At 34.7% G+C, this 14,569-nt stretch overlaps 2 protein-coding genes across 10 annotated transcripts; one reads left to right on the forward strand and one right to left on the reverse strand.

Annotated features, from left to right (window-relative positions):
- Positions 1-644: 644 nt before the first annotated feature.
- Positions 645-11,798, forward strand: LOC122581271. 9 transcript variants are annotated; one of them, XR_006320996.1, is made up of 23 exons: positions 658-990; positions 1,210-1,393; positions 2,993-3,055; positions 4,936-5,210; positions 5,284-5,416; positions 5,959-6,033; positions 6,116-6,175; positions 6,260-6,364; positions 6,437-6,547; positions 6,665-6,706; positions 6,790-6,882; positions 6,975-7,141; positions 7,233-7,525; positions 7,820-7,941; positions 8,089-8,131; positions 8,208-8,299; positions 8,771-8,819; positions 9,100-9,170; positions 9,834-9,944; positions 10,175-10,278; positions 11,008-11,053; positions 11,319-11,434; positions 11,565-11,798. XR_006320996.1 is itself a non-coding variant. In XM_043753465.1 (23 exons), exons 2-23 carry the CDS (start codon positions 1,247-1,249, stop codon positions 11,361-11,363), a joined length of 2,157 nt encoding a protein of 718 aa, XP_043609400.1. In that variant the 5' UTR covers positions 658-990; positions 1,210-1,246; the 3' UTR covers positions 11,364-11,798. The 9 variants fall into 9 exon arrangements, 5 of the variants coding, with proteins under 5 accessions (XP_043609400.1, XP_043609401.1, XP_043609396.1 ...); XM_043753465.1 differs by having other exon boundaries at positions 7,233-7,279; positions 7,370-7,525; positions 11,319-11,798; XM_043753466.1 differs by having other exon boundaries at positions 7,233-7,279; positions 7,376-7,525; positions 11,319-11,798.
- A 1,335-nt stretch (positions 11,799-13,133) lies between these two features.
- On the reverse strand, positions 13,134-13,688 carry LOC122582729 (cysteine proteinase inhibitor 5-like). Its single transcript, XM_043755150.1, has one exon. The coding sequence runs from the start codon at positions 13,610-13,612 to the stop codon at positions 13,235-13,237; it is 378 nt and encodes a 125-aa protein (XP_043611085.1). The 5' UTR covers positions 13,613-13,688; the 3' UTR covers positions 13,134-13,234.
- Positions 13,689-14,569: the final 881 nt, after the last annotated feature.

The following is a 14,569-nucleotide window of genomic DNA, read 5'->3' on the forward strand; positions in this document are numbered from 1 at the left end:
GTATAATAATTTGTGAATATCCAACGGGGAGTATTATGAATATTTTATTATTGTATGGATATTCACTTCCTTATTTATGTCTATTCTCTAGAACATTTTATTGAATCCTATAAATAAAAGGCTATATTGTAACTCTAGTTGATGATTAATAAGATTATCTCCTCTTCTCTCTCAACTCTTCTTTCCATCTTATAATACAAACCCAAAATCGAAATTAGAAAGATACCTGATATGGCTTAAACATAATATTTGTTCTTGAATCATTTCACAAATTGTGACAGAATTTTTGTAAAGAAAGGTAGATGCATATTTTTAGTTAAATGTGCAATGAATTTAATGTATCCAACGAAGATAGATTAATGAAACAAATGGCAAACCAAGAGAACGCTTGGCCTTTTCTTATCTTCTTTCCGTCCTAGGATATGAAAAATACTTGTAAAGAAAAAGTGATTTTGATTTTGATTTGGAAGCAGAATAATCCTTTCGGATCTATTTTTTTTTCACGAATAATCCTTTCGGAGCAAAAATAGCACTATACATCCTTTTCATTTAACGGTGTTAATTTTTCATCCTTTTCATTAACGGTGTTCATTTTTCTCTGTTACCCATGTCCACGAGGATACTGAAGTCTTTGACCATTGTCGTCGTCGTCTTCTTCTTCTTCTTCTACTTTCTCTTCTATACTTCCCTTTACTAAAATCCAATCCAAATTTCCTTCCATTTTCCTCACAAAATCAATTAATCAATCAAATGCCATCCACCCAATAAATCTACCAAATTCTTCATCTTTTCAATCTCAATAATTCTTCTCTAATCTCTCTCACTAGATCTAACCCCCACTAAAATCTATCCAGAACCACCACCACCACCGCTGCCGCCACCGTCAATTTTTTCCGGCCCCGTTGACGGGTTTGACCACCTCTTTGACTCTCTTGTTCTCGTTGACGCTAACCGTCGGTAACATCGACGGTGGTAATGATCTTCAGCAAGGTCCGTGACTCCCTTATTCTATTATTCTTTAACAACTTCGGTGACATCGATTAGAACGCTTAGAGAATATTATATATAAATTATTATTGTTTGCGTACATATATATATATATACACATATAGGTATTCAGCTAATTAGGTCATATACATACTACTACTACTGTCTCTGTGCTGTTTTATCTTTATTATTATGGTTGAAGTTAAAATTTTTGTAATATAGAGTGCAGATAGTTAAGTAGCTTTCGCGGAACGATAAAATGGAAAATGGTGATGAGAAGGAGAATTTGCTGTCTAGGCTAAGTCTTAATGATACTAATAATGGATATAATAATAATAATACTAATGATGGATTGTTTCAAGTTATGAAAGCAGTTGAAGCTGCTGAAGCTACAATCAAACAACAGGTAATCCCTTGTTTAATTCGGAGGTTTCATTCGCACTATCGTTCAATATTAGGTTCATCCGGATATTATTAAGAGGACATTTATCTTTTATAATTTCCTATTATCAATTATCTAGGCTTTCTCTTTTTTATACTTTTACAATTCGTGTTAGTGTAATGCTAAGGTATTCTTAAGGTCTATAAGAAAGAGACCCGTGTTTGAACCTTACTAGGTAAACATTTCGGGGTAACTTTGGAAAAAAAGTCTAGGAAATGGAAAAGGATTAAGATCCTCTACGGTTGAAAACATCTTCATAGGTAAAGTTGAGAGATTTTGACCCTTGGATTAAAATCAAGGGTCAAGATTTAATAATCATCTTCAAATCTTAACCATTGATTTCAATCCAAGGGTCAAGATGATCCAACTTTACCTATAAAGTTGTTTTCAACTTAAGAGGATCTTCATCCAATGGAAAATAGGAATGCTGCGTAGGCCGCAAACACCAGAGGCAACTTTCCATGAATTGGGAATTTGGGATATGTCTTACTTTACCCTTTTAATTAATTTAAGCTGTGTGTTTCGCAAAAAAAAAAAAAAAAAAGTAGAAGTTGTTGCCAATTGTAGAGATTTCTCTTTGTTATATAATCGTGATCTTTTGTTCTTGTGTTTATTTGTTTACAATATGCAAGTATATGAATATATTTTGATTTTTGATTAATTTCTTGTGTGCGATTATGAAAATGGTATTGTATTTTTGCACTGAGTCAAATTTTTAGAAAAACACGTGTTTCCAGAACCATAAAGATTATCCATTAAGATGATAACTGTGATGTGAGATGATTTTTAGCTTATTACATGACTTTCATGTCTATGGACGCGCCTACCAATATAGCATGATCTCTCTTTTTATGGTTTATATATATACAAAAATGGGATCATTGATTAACTTCAGTGTGAAATAGAAATAGAATAAGTAAAGAAACCATCCACATAAATCATGTAAGCCATTATATTAAATGAATTAGGAATGAATGGAAAAGTTATCGAATCAATGTTTGTGCTTATGTGGCTCACCGTATAGCACCACTTAAAAGCACTAAGTACAATTTATAATTCACGTTTACTAATATCACAATAACGCATATTTTTATTTATTTAAAGTTTACAAAGGTTACGTTGTAACATTCTTGTATGTTTCACTTTGAACTTCATGGGACAAGTTGTTCAATGGCATATATACTTTCAGGTTATGATGAATGAGTGATATGAACAAAGAATGTGATGTACCAATTCTTACACTTTGAGAATGTTTTTTTACACATTTGGAAATGAGTTAGATAGAAGGGATAAAGTATTTTGGAGAAAGTACAGATTTTCAAAGAAATTTAGAAGGTCGATTAATCTGGTAAGGGATATAGATGTCTTTTTAGGATTTATGTTTATATGTTTTCCCATGTATTCGGGGTATAGACTCATTCTTATTCTCTTATTAGCTTAGGTAAATCTTGTATGTTGCATCACTTTAAAGTTTCCACTTGAATAGTTTTGAATTTTTATGGTTATTCTGGTCCTACCTTCTGTTTCTGATTCACCCTTTCAATACAATTTCCTATTTGATAGGTTGAAGAGAATCATAGATTGAGGTCCGAGCTTCAAAAGAGGATTCAGGAACTTGAAAACTATGTATATGTTCTTTCCCTTCTACCTCGTTACAATTTACCAACTTTCTTGCTTATGTGCAATAATTCTCATTAATCAGACATGAATTTAATATATTGGTAGCTAAGGTTTTAATGTTGTAATTGATATCTGTTTGAGTCACTTCTTTGTATGGTAATCAGGAATACTAGGTGATTATTAATTACCAATATGCCTTGGGTATTAGTTTCTTGCAATATTATGCTTGATGAATCACAAGTGACTTGTTTCTGGACCATAGTTCATCCAGGATAGAATTTAGCATCAGCGTTCACCATTGCATCCCTTAAATGAATTGAAATTAAATAAGGTATATTGGTATTTAAAATATAAATATGTGAAATTATATGTATAGGAATAGACTAGAAACATAAACATAATTGTTCATGTGACTCTAGAAGTATATCTACAAACATCAACACAACACTTCAAACCTTTATTTGACCCATTTTTTATCGAGTTAGTACCGAGTCTTGACTGAGTTGTGAGTGAATCGTGGACCATGTAGCGAATATGTTAATATTACTAACTTGCTTTGGTTATTGACCTTGTAGCAATTACTCGACCTTGGAATTAGAGTTTACAATGCTGCATGTTGCTATTCATTTTTGTAGACCTAGCAATCCATACCCGCAATAAGATAAACGGATCAAATTGGGTAAACTTTATCAGTTTTTGGGTTCATTTGGGTACTGGGTAAGAAAAGGATGCGGGTTTGAGATACACCCCCTGAAATTCCGAAGTGTTATTTGTGGGTCTCGAGACTTACTGCTCAAAGGGTTATGCATATATTTCATAACCTCATCCCCATGGAAGAAATTAACATGATGAAGCTATGAGATGTAACGTCATTGGCCAGCAAGGCGGCACAACACCTAACCGGAGCCCTGTCGCCGGCTGCTATCCCATTGCCGGTCATTAGCCTGCCGTCGTTTACTTCATGGTTGCTGGAAAGTAATATTTAATTTTGTTGGGTTTCCATAGCCATGGTCATTGTTGAATGCTTGAACTTCACGAACTCATAAGCAATAATGTTTTCTTTTCTTTTTGGGAGATGGTGAACCTGGATTGAAGTAGACACGGATATTAAAATACATATACATAGTTACATATACATATAGATAAAGTTCACTGACTTTTTTTGTGGCAGAATAAAGGTATACTTGTAAACATTATACTTCACGTGTGTGTAAAAAACTTTAGTACTAATACATATTCAAGATTATTTAGTAATTTAACTTTAGTAACACATATTCAAGATTAATAGCTTAATCAAAAAACTTTCGATAAAACAGAAAAAGGGTGCAAATCTTTTTGAAAAATTGCGGGTCAACCCACACTTGACCCGCACCCGTTTGACCCGCATTTCTAAAATGACCCGCTTGGACCCGCACCCGTTTTGACCCATTACCCAAACCCGCCCAACCTTCCCATTTTGCCAGGCCTACATTTTTGTTATGACTTGGTTGATAAGTCCTTAACAAGATAATCTCATTAGGTAAGAATGCACACGGTTTTTCTGTTGACTATTTTAGTGGTATAATTGATTAGCAAGGACATGATTGTCTGTGTTTTAGGGTGTTATGCTTGAAAGCTTTGCGATTTCAATGCAAACCGATGTCCCTGCTACTAATCTGTACTTATGACCGTGGTTTGATGAGCCTATCTTTAACCATTCTTTTTTTACCTGTAGTATACTGTTTTGATAATCTCATCCCATTCAGTATATCATTATGGACCCTATCTTTTATGCTATTTTTTTATATATATATTGCTGAATTTCTGTATACGGGGATGTGGGTTGCATACATTTGAAATCTGCAAACTTCTCTGTTGTAGAAGAATGAGTGTTGATTTTGTGACAGAAATCGAGTAATATAAAGGCTGAAAATAGGCATCCCATTGGTCAATGGAGTGATGATGGTTATCAACCTCAGAAGACGACTCAACTAGAGGGAATTAAGATGCGAAATGAGTCTTCATTCTATAATTCATCTACGCTAGCCCTAAATAAAGATTTTATTGGAAATGCTGTCAATCCTATGGAGACCCAAAAGATAAATGGAGCAGATAAAGTTTTTCATAACGGGGGTCTGAGCCAGTTTTCTTCAGCCTCCACTGCAGCATCTTCTCCATTGAGGTACATTAGATTGGTTATAAATCATGGATTGAGTACAAGCTGTACCTCTCATTCACTTTACTATATTGACTAGAATGAATTCACAATTCAATACTGTTGGATATCAACCGGAAGCAAAACAGGATCTGCAGCTCAATGTGTCTGGACATGGACATGGGCTGGTGCCGATTTCTGATATACAAAATACTGGCATCCTCTTAAACCAGGTATGTTCATGTATTAAGTATTGTCATGGTTTTTATTATTTTTATTTAGGACTCTTTGAATTACAAAAGTTGTATTTTTTTGCAAACATTTGATTAGGCTCTAATGTTACTTCTGTATTTGTTTAGTTTATTAGGTGGATTTGGTGCTTAGATCCATGGTTGCTTTTTTTTTTTTTTTTTTTTTTTCTTTTTGTAGAGTTGTCAGCCTTGACAGATTTACCTATGAGTGGGTTATACGGGTTATGTATTATATTAAATGGGTTAAGTTATTAAGACGGGCCAAAATTGTTAAAATCTGTCGAAAATGTATTGTTAATGCTTAAAACCTCTAAATACATTTCTGAAGATTAGTTTGTTATTGAAATAATATTATTCTTGTAATCACATTTGACACTCTTTGGACTTTGGAGATCATGGAGGAGAGTGTTTTTGGGTTACTAGACCCCTATTAAGTTTAGTTTTCATAGGAACTAGTTTTGAGGCGTATACCCCTTTTTTGCTACCTTTAATGATTTGTTGTGGTATTTGGCATTTCTGGATAGGTTACTGTTGATTCCCGAGATCAGGAGCAAGAGATTTTGCTTTTGAGAAAACATCTTGCTGACTATTCGATCAAGGTATGTGTGATAACTTTAGTAGCTCATATGATCGAGTTTGCTTTGTTTTTTATGTGGTATTATAGTTTGCAATTGTTGACAGGAACTCCAAATACACAATGAAAAGTTTGCTCTGGAGAAACGAATTGCTTATATGCGTCTGGTTAGTTACAAATTTGTTTACTCCTATCTCACCGAGATATATTAGTTGTTGACCATATGCTAAAAGTTATGATTCATGTTATAGGCTTTCGATCAGCAGCAGCAGGACCTTGTAGATGCGGCATCTAAAGCCCTCTCTTACAGACAAGAGATTATTGAAGAAAATATACGTTTAACATATGCATTACAGGTACTATCTCAGTAAGTTATATGTTGGATTTCAGTAACTGAGCAGCATTTAAATAACGAGTTATGTTTTTAGGATGCAAAAGAAGAAAGATCAACATTTATATCGGCATTAATGCCTCTTCTTTCCGAATATTCTCTTCAGCCACCAGTTGTTGATGCCCAGTCCATTGTTAGTAATGTCAAGGTTTCCATCAATTAGCCCATGTGTTACTTTTTGTTCTTATTTGTGGTATTTTAGCAATTATTTTCTTTGTTTTTTCGAATACTCCCCTGCATGATGTATGCGATTTTGTATTTGTAGGTTCTTTTTAGACATTTACAAGAGAAACTCATCGGTGTCGAGGTATGCAGTGGTTGTGTTTCCGATGGTTTTACTTAAATTTTAACCTGATTTGGATATTGGTTTGATTCTTGTGGGTTTGTCAGACAAAGCTAAAAGAGTCTCAATATCAGCTAGCAGCCTGGCGTTCCGATGGGAACCCCTCAAGTTATGCACAATCTCCATTGTATACCTTTGGGGTAGGTTTATCATATTCAACTGATTGTGGTTTCACTGTCATTTACACAATGTGTAGTAATTTTTAGTTTTTAAAAAGTTTCCATTTTTTTAGAACAAAAACGGGCTTGAATTGGTCCCGCAACAAGCATACTCGGATGGACAAGTACCAATCTCATCAGAGCATCTGACTCCAAGAGGTTGGGATGTACCAGGCCATTCAGGTGGTGGTGCGGAGAATTTAGAACCTGATTCTGGGATGTATTCACCTCTTGTAAACAGGTTAGAACCACTAATTATGAAATTGTGACTGTATGTTCATTAAATATCATATTCCGTTTGGTATGCAATCTTTGACTTTACTTTATTGCAGAAACGATCATCCTCAAGGCACAAATACACACATTGGCATTGACCAGGGTAATTTATATTCTACGAGTAAAAATGAGGAACCTACCAGCAAACAAGTTACATTTAGTGATCCTGTTAGCAATAATGAGGATGACTTAGATGCAGAAGGAAACCGTAATGAGGGAAATGACGGAGAACAGTTTGCCAATTGGAATTCTAAGAATTCGGCTTATACAACCACACTTGAAGATCCCAACTCTTATTCTCCATATTTAACTCCAGTTCTTGAAGAACCGGGTTCTTCCTATTCTGAAGGTATTAGTTAGATGTGTCATAAAGGGTGGCGGGTTATGTGATTTCTTTTCAAATAAATAGTGTCTCGTATGTGATTACACGAAGAATAGTTATATAATTTTTGGATAATATGATTTAGGAAGTATTATTGTGAATTAGAGACCATAACCCTTATCTACCCGATCAGTGATCGTTTCTTATTGCTACCTCCTGTAACATTATCTTATGTACAGTGATTTTTTTTATATCTATGTTACTTCATATTCTTTTTAGCATGAGTTATTGAACTTTTGAGTGTACTGTTGTAATGTTCAGCTGCAGATGATGACCCATTACCTGCAGTAGAGTCGCTTCAAATTTCAGGTGAAGCTTTCCCAGGTCGAGAACTTCAAGCTAGTGGATACTCTCTCAATGGAACTACAAGTTGTAATTTTGAGGTGCTGCTTGTGTCGCCGTCTTAAGCTTTTCTGTTTCAAACTTCCTACTTATGATCATATGTTACAAATTCATGCCTTTAAGCTTCTTTCATTGATCCTCTTCAGTATTATTAAGTTTTTTCATATATATAATTGATTAATTGTCAGTGGGTACGGCATATGGAAGATGGGTCTGTTAACTATATCGAAGGTATTGATCCTTTTGCTCTTACATCTTTTTCGTTTTAGCTTTTTATATATTTTTGATGTGAGAAATTGCTGAGCAGGTGCAAAGCAACCAAATTATCTTGTTAATGCCGATGATGTTGATACGTACCTTGCCATTGAAGTTCAGCCCATGGATAACAGAAAACGCAAGGTATATATACACTAGTATGTACCCGTGCAATGTGGGGAGGGGGGCGACCACAACAATGGATGGTCCTGACTTGTTTCACTTCATTAATCCTAATATATAAAAAGATGAAGTTATTGATGGTTCTGTGAAATGATTTGTATGGTTGATATATTAATAGTTGGATGTGATTAAAGTTAATGTGTATTAGAAAGATGAGTTGAGATGAAAAGTTGTTTGAAAGATGAGTGGTTGTGATGGATTAAGGAATGTATAGTATATTAGTTTAAAATACTTTTGGAGTGTAGTGGTTTAAATGTATTTGGCAAAGATGCATATTATCTGACAGTTAAAATATTGCTTTTTATTATTTGATCTTTGATATGGAGATGTTGGTGTCGTGTTCATATTCACATTTTTTATACAAAAATGGCAAATAAGGGTATTTATGATACTTTATATGATAGAATGATGATGTTTGACTTGCATATTCAGGGTGAACTTGTAAAGGTTTTTGCCAATGAGCACAGGAAAATTGCGTGTGGTAAGCTTTCTGGTTATTTTCTTCTGACCTCCAAATGTTTGTCTATTCTGCTGTATGATCTATTTTAATCGAGAATGAAATCTTTTGACCTTGGTTTTACGTTTGTAATTTCTTTGTTGAAGGCTATCAATGACCCTTAGGTCTAAGAAAGCAGATATCATTACCTTGTATATATCAACCCTTAAGTTACTGTATCTGTTATTTAATTTCATCGTCATGTGCTGTAGTTTTCTCTTATATGCTTCTGTAATACACTGCCAGATTTTCATTGTTTTTACAGATCCTGAAATGCATGACCATATCAGAAGAGCTCTTCAGGCTGGTTATGCTGAACATAGATTGTCCTTGTGGGTAATGACTCTTTAAATGTATCATTATATTGTCAGTAGGCATAGGTAGAAACATTTGTGGGTTGCGTAATGGGTCAAAATGGGCAACCTTTTGCGCTGTTAACTGTTTAAAGCTGGTGGATATCTACAACAAACCCTTTTTCTGCAACAACTTGGCTTTCTATATTTTATTGCAAAAGTTGTATGAGTACAATATTGATTTTGTTGTCATAAAGCAATATACCAGGTTCTATACATTAAATACACTTTGGGCGATATGTATTTCGTTTGATAGATTTGACCTCTTTTCTTAGCATCACCAGTTTTACCTAGTTGCCCTACTAGAAATAAGTCTTGTTTTAGTTCTAGTTTTCTTCTAATATTGGTTGGCTAGTCTGCCTAGCATCTACCTTTTTTATGGGTAAAAGGATGTACCCTATGAATTTTATTAATCAAAAATAAATCAGGCAATGTTATGTCACATTGGCTTGTACAAACAATGCACCATTGTGCAAAAACAGGGCATTGACATGCCAGTCCCATAAACTACCTGGCCGACTATGAACAAAACAATGGGCTAGCATCTACCTTTTGGACATTCTTTTGTTGGATCATACATTTACAAATTGGTTTTCTTCTTGAAGTTATTCTGTAAATATAAATTATTTACTTTACTAATGTACAGACTGGATACCTTGACATATGGGAGCCAGTTACATTAGTGGTCAAGAAGGATGGGATTAACATCAAGGGTGGTAGCACTCCCGTCAACGAGAAGTTTTCTGCCACCACAACAGTATGGATTCTTTTCCTCTACATGTATCTTATTTCTCTTGTATGAAATGGGAGTTGTAGTAGCCAACACATCTCTGTTGGATGGCTGATTTTAGCTAATTAGATCCATGCCTTTTTGGTCAGTTGTCAAGCTGATAATGGTTTTGAACTTGCTCTTGGTTGAGTAGATACAGGTGCTTTTGTATGTTGATATTTTCAATCTAATTCTAGATTTTTTTTAAACACTTTCAGGTATTTATTCCATGTGGAAATCCAGTGGAATTTTCGATTTTTGGTTTGGGAAGCGTTGAGGAATGGAGGCTTCGAGTGGAACAGGAGTCAGCTGCTATCAGGTGGTAGTATCTAATATAATATAGTATAAGAGATGATTTCTTTACATTTTTCTCTGCTTCTAAGAAGTGCTGTTAGGGCACAACTTAGAAATTCGCATTTATTGTCATTAATTTAATTCTGAAGGTGAGGAGTCTTATGCACATATAGATGAAAAAATAAAAGATGATTTTTTTAGATTTTTCCCTGCTTCCAACAAGTGCTAATAGGGCACAACTTAGAAATTCGCATTTATTACCATTAATTTCAGTCTGAAGAGTAAAGAGTCTTATGCACATATAGATGAAAAATATGAGATGATTTCTTTGGATTTTTCTCTGCTTTTAACAAGTGCTAATTAGGCACAAATTAGAAATTCGCAAATATCATCATTATTTTCATTCTGAAGAGTCCTATGCACATATAGATAAAAAATCTGGTGGTCGGGTGATGGGTCAAATTGGTTAATGTTCTAGAGCATGGCTAAAACAGGTTGGACTGTGTTGTGTTGACCCACAACATTTTAATTCCAATTCATATAAAACAGGACTTTTTAGTTTTTAACCATATGACTAGTATGACTAGTTTCTTTATAATATATGTTGAATTACTCATTTGACCCCTTACTTGAAGTTGCATTTCTTCTAACAAGTATTTGTTATTATTATCAGATGCTATGGTTATCCTTTAGAATACTTATAAGTTCCAATAAATTTTGTCAATGGAAAATCTAAATGTTCCCATTATTTTTGCAGTTCAAGGGATATAATTGTTCTCACCATGAGATACTTTATCAGACGGGTATGTCTTCACTTCAAATTTTAGTTTTCCGACTATGTAAATTATCTAAAGAACCTTTCATTATTGATAATTGTCCCAGTGGCTATTTCGAATTTGGTTTTTTTTTAAAAAAAAAACAGACTAGGGAACATATATATATTTGTAGACTGGAATAAGTTATGGAATGTTTTGCGCTCAATGATGTTGGCTTAAAAAACCCTGTAAAAACAAGGGCATCAGGAATTATGAGCCACGGAGCAAATGTTTATGTTTGGAACTGTTGCAGGCTGTTGAGAAAAAGAAGGTGAAAAAGAAAGGCTTATTCTTCTAATGAATATTATGATTGAACTTGGGACGACATCATGGAAGCATCTTTGTTGCCTAAGAATTTTATGCATTCTGGTAGCATCCATTTTGACCCTTGCTTTCTTAGATTCTACCACTTCATGTGGTTTTTCTTCTTTTCCATCCGTATTCAATTGGGGCGATGTAATTTGTATTTATTTTTCAATGGCATGGCATTGTAAAGAAGGTTTTGAAGAAAGCATGCTGTGGTGTGAAGATCGAGTCATGATCAAAGTGACATGAACAGATATTTACAAATACTCGCATTTTGTACTGTATATATGAAAGGCTAGCTAGATAGCCATGTTGCAAAAGTTGTAAGATTAGTTTAGTGGACATTTGTGACTAAGCGTTCTTATTAAACATCATATGATAAATTTTAATCACAACATAGCCACATGCAGGAATTTATAACGCCAAACCCTTGCACAAACCCAAGGTTTCCTCTAAGCGCCTAGCAGCGACTACCAAGATCATATTATGGCTCATGGACCGATTGTATATCTTTGTATGTACAACTTGTAATATAAGTGAAAATTTGGACACTTTAGGTTCTTTTCTATGATATATAATGCTGTGTTTGGATTTGGGACTAAACTCAAATGCTAATCAAGCTTGAAAGCTAAGTCCAGAACCATAATCAGGATCTGATCTGACTTAACTGGAAACCTAGTATTCCATAGGGTTAAAAGTAGATATGGAATTAGAAGTAGCCATAGGGAGGGAACCCCGATGCTGACTAGTAGCATGCAGCATTGCTAAAGTCTAAGCTGCTAGCTTGAAGTTTATTTGACAACTTCAAAGGGCTTACTTTTTGTCTCACTGAAAGCTTACCTTGAGCTATAAGCCTTTAAGCATAATCTTTATGTAATTTTCGAAGAATATGGTTGTAACGACACTAATGCTACAAATCCGATCTTGACACAGCTACTAGGTCATTTGTGAATATACTTGAGGAGAAAGATTGACAACTATGTAAATAAGATGGTTTTATGCACCAATAAAAGCTATAGATTCTCAAATCAAGAACAGCTAAACTCCCGTTAAATAAAAACTACCCAAAAAAAAACTAACATTAATTTCCTCCTCTCATATGTGTGTAATTGAAGTGGTTGGGCCACCTTACACGATCAACTTCCATGTAGTTTTAGTGGTTTTGCTGCTTATGCACAATATAGCTTTGCATCTTTTGACCGGGCATGCCACTTCTAGTTGATCGGGCACAACACGTCGTGTGATGAGATGGCTCATATGCACGCTCCGAGGGGGTTTATTAGTGGTGTCTGTTCCTTATAGTCCTATTTTAGGCAAATAGTGGAGCTGTTTGGACCGTCGAACATTGGACGATCCATCAAAAGTTGTCACCTTGTGAATTCATGGCAAACACACTTTTCGTTATCTTGACCACAACCTTTATCTATTACTAGTTATGTTGTTAAATGTTAATTAGTAAAAGAAAAGAAAGTCGAAAAACTCTAACATATGGTTTTACTCTAAATTTTGATGGTTTCACTCTAATTGAAATAAACAGGTATAGTAACACAAATTTTGCATCTTCTACTCTTTTAAAAACATAACTGCTGCTTTTTTCTTTGATAGGTGAAATTTTGGTTTATATATAGATTTCCAGTTAGGACTTAAACACATTTAAAAACCCCAAAAAACTCAATTACATGATTTTTGTTGTTAGTATATTTTACACTTTATAATACGATTAATCTTGAAAAGAGATGCTAAAAATGAGAAGATATATGTATTATCATGCCACTACCATCTCGTTTATTTAATATATTGATACAAGAGTACCAAACAAAAACGTAACATTATTCTAAAACCATACAACGTTACTTTATTTCATCAAACAGGTCCATTAAAGGACGTAAGCTGCCTAAATTTCTGCCAAGGCTTATCCCAAACAAGAGCCAAATAATTATACTCAACACCCGCATTCATAGCGGTGATCGTGAGATTGTAATTCATTCCCGCCACGACTTGGCTCTCACCCATGACCACCTTTCCAAAAACTAGAGACAATTTCTTCTCTTTGTTGTGCTCATCCACCGCGAACTTTCCTATGTCCACGATCGCGGGATCAGTCACATTTGGAATTTGTTTCCATCCGCCCGTGAAATCGGTCCCTTCACCTAACGCGAAAGATGAATCAAAAGAGTAGCAAGTTAGGAAAATGATGAGAATTGTTGAGAAGAGGTTGTGCATTTTGGAAGGATGTTTCATGTGAATGTGTTATTGAAAGTAAAACAACAAATAACTAACATAAGAGGGCAAATAAAAGGAGAGAGAGATGTAGAGGTGAGTCGTCGGTGGTTACTTGTAGTTTTTATGTAGTGACTAAAAGGGTCATGTCATGTGAAATAAATGTTTTCATACCACTTTTCCATGACTTCGAAACTTTATATTTGTTCGTCGGTGCTCTTGTTTTGAAATATTAAAGAATTTAATTTTTTATTGGGATTGTAAAATATGTATTAAAGTAAAATAAATAGGATAAAATCTTGAACTTTATATCATTGTTAAAAGGGATTATGGCACCGGAGTGTAACCAACTATGACTCAATGGTTATGTAGTGTAATGACCTTTTAAACTGGCTATCTGATGTAAGTACCTTCAATTTTTGTTCCTTTAATGTATCCTACCAGGTAACACCCTCTTTGTAACCGGTAATGCCACGTTGGAGGTAAAAAATATGAGGATTTTTGCACCGGAGTGTAACCAACTATGAGCGAATGATTATGTAATGTAGTGACCTACAAAAGTGTTAAATTGATGTAAGAACCTCCCTGTTTTGTTCACTTGATGTATACGAAAGTGTTAAAGATAATAACAACCATTTTCCATCTTTGACTTTTTGATTGTGATAAACCCTAATTTCCAAATCGGATTTTGTTATGATTACCCCATCATCGTTAACCATAAAGATCGGACCATCTATCTTAACCCCACCACCATCAACATCTATCAACGTTGGTTTACAATGGGGGTAAAAGGGGGTGATTTTGACAGAGGATGACGATGGTGGTTGTCTGGGTGGAGGCTGACATTTGTTTATCTTATTTGTGGCAGTCAGCGGTGTCACGTGTCCGGATGTGGAGATGGTGGAGAGATAGTCGCACTTCTTGAAGGGAAGAAAAAATGAGACCGAGACCACCCACTACAACCTCGTCGGAGTTCAC

The sequence above is a fragment of the Erigeron canadensis genome, chromosome 9, assembly GCF_010389155.1.
Source record: "Erigeron canadensis isolate Cc75 chromosome 9, C_canadensis_v1, whole genome shotgun sequence".
In the NCBI taxonomy this organism is placed as follows: Eukaryota; Viridiplantae; Streptophyta; class Magnoliopsida; order Asterales; family Asteraceae; genus Erigeron; species Erigeron canadensis.

Excerpts from the sequence above, each read along its gene's own strand:
- LOC122581271 (XM_043753461.1), top strand. The coding sequence starts at position 1,247 with ATGGAAAATGGTGATGAGAAGGAGAATTTGCTGTCTAGGCTAAGTCTT. Across the intron at positions 7,142-7,232 it reads TATTCACCTCTTGTAAACAG|AAACGATCATCCTCAAGGCA; the intron begins GTTAGAACCACT and ends ACTTTATTGCAG. Across the intron at positions 9,945-10,174 it reads AGTTTTCTGCCACCACAACA|GTATTTATTCCATGTGGAAA; the intron begins GTATGGATTCTT and ends AAACACTTTCAG.
- LOC122582729 (XM_043755150.1), bottom strand. The coding sequence starts at position 13,612 with ATGAAACATCCTTCCAAAATGCACAACCTCTTCTCAACAATTCTCATC.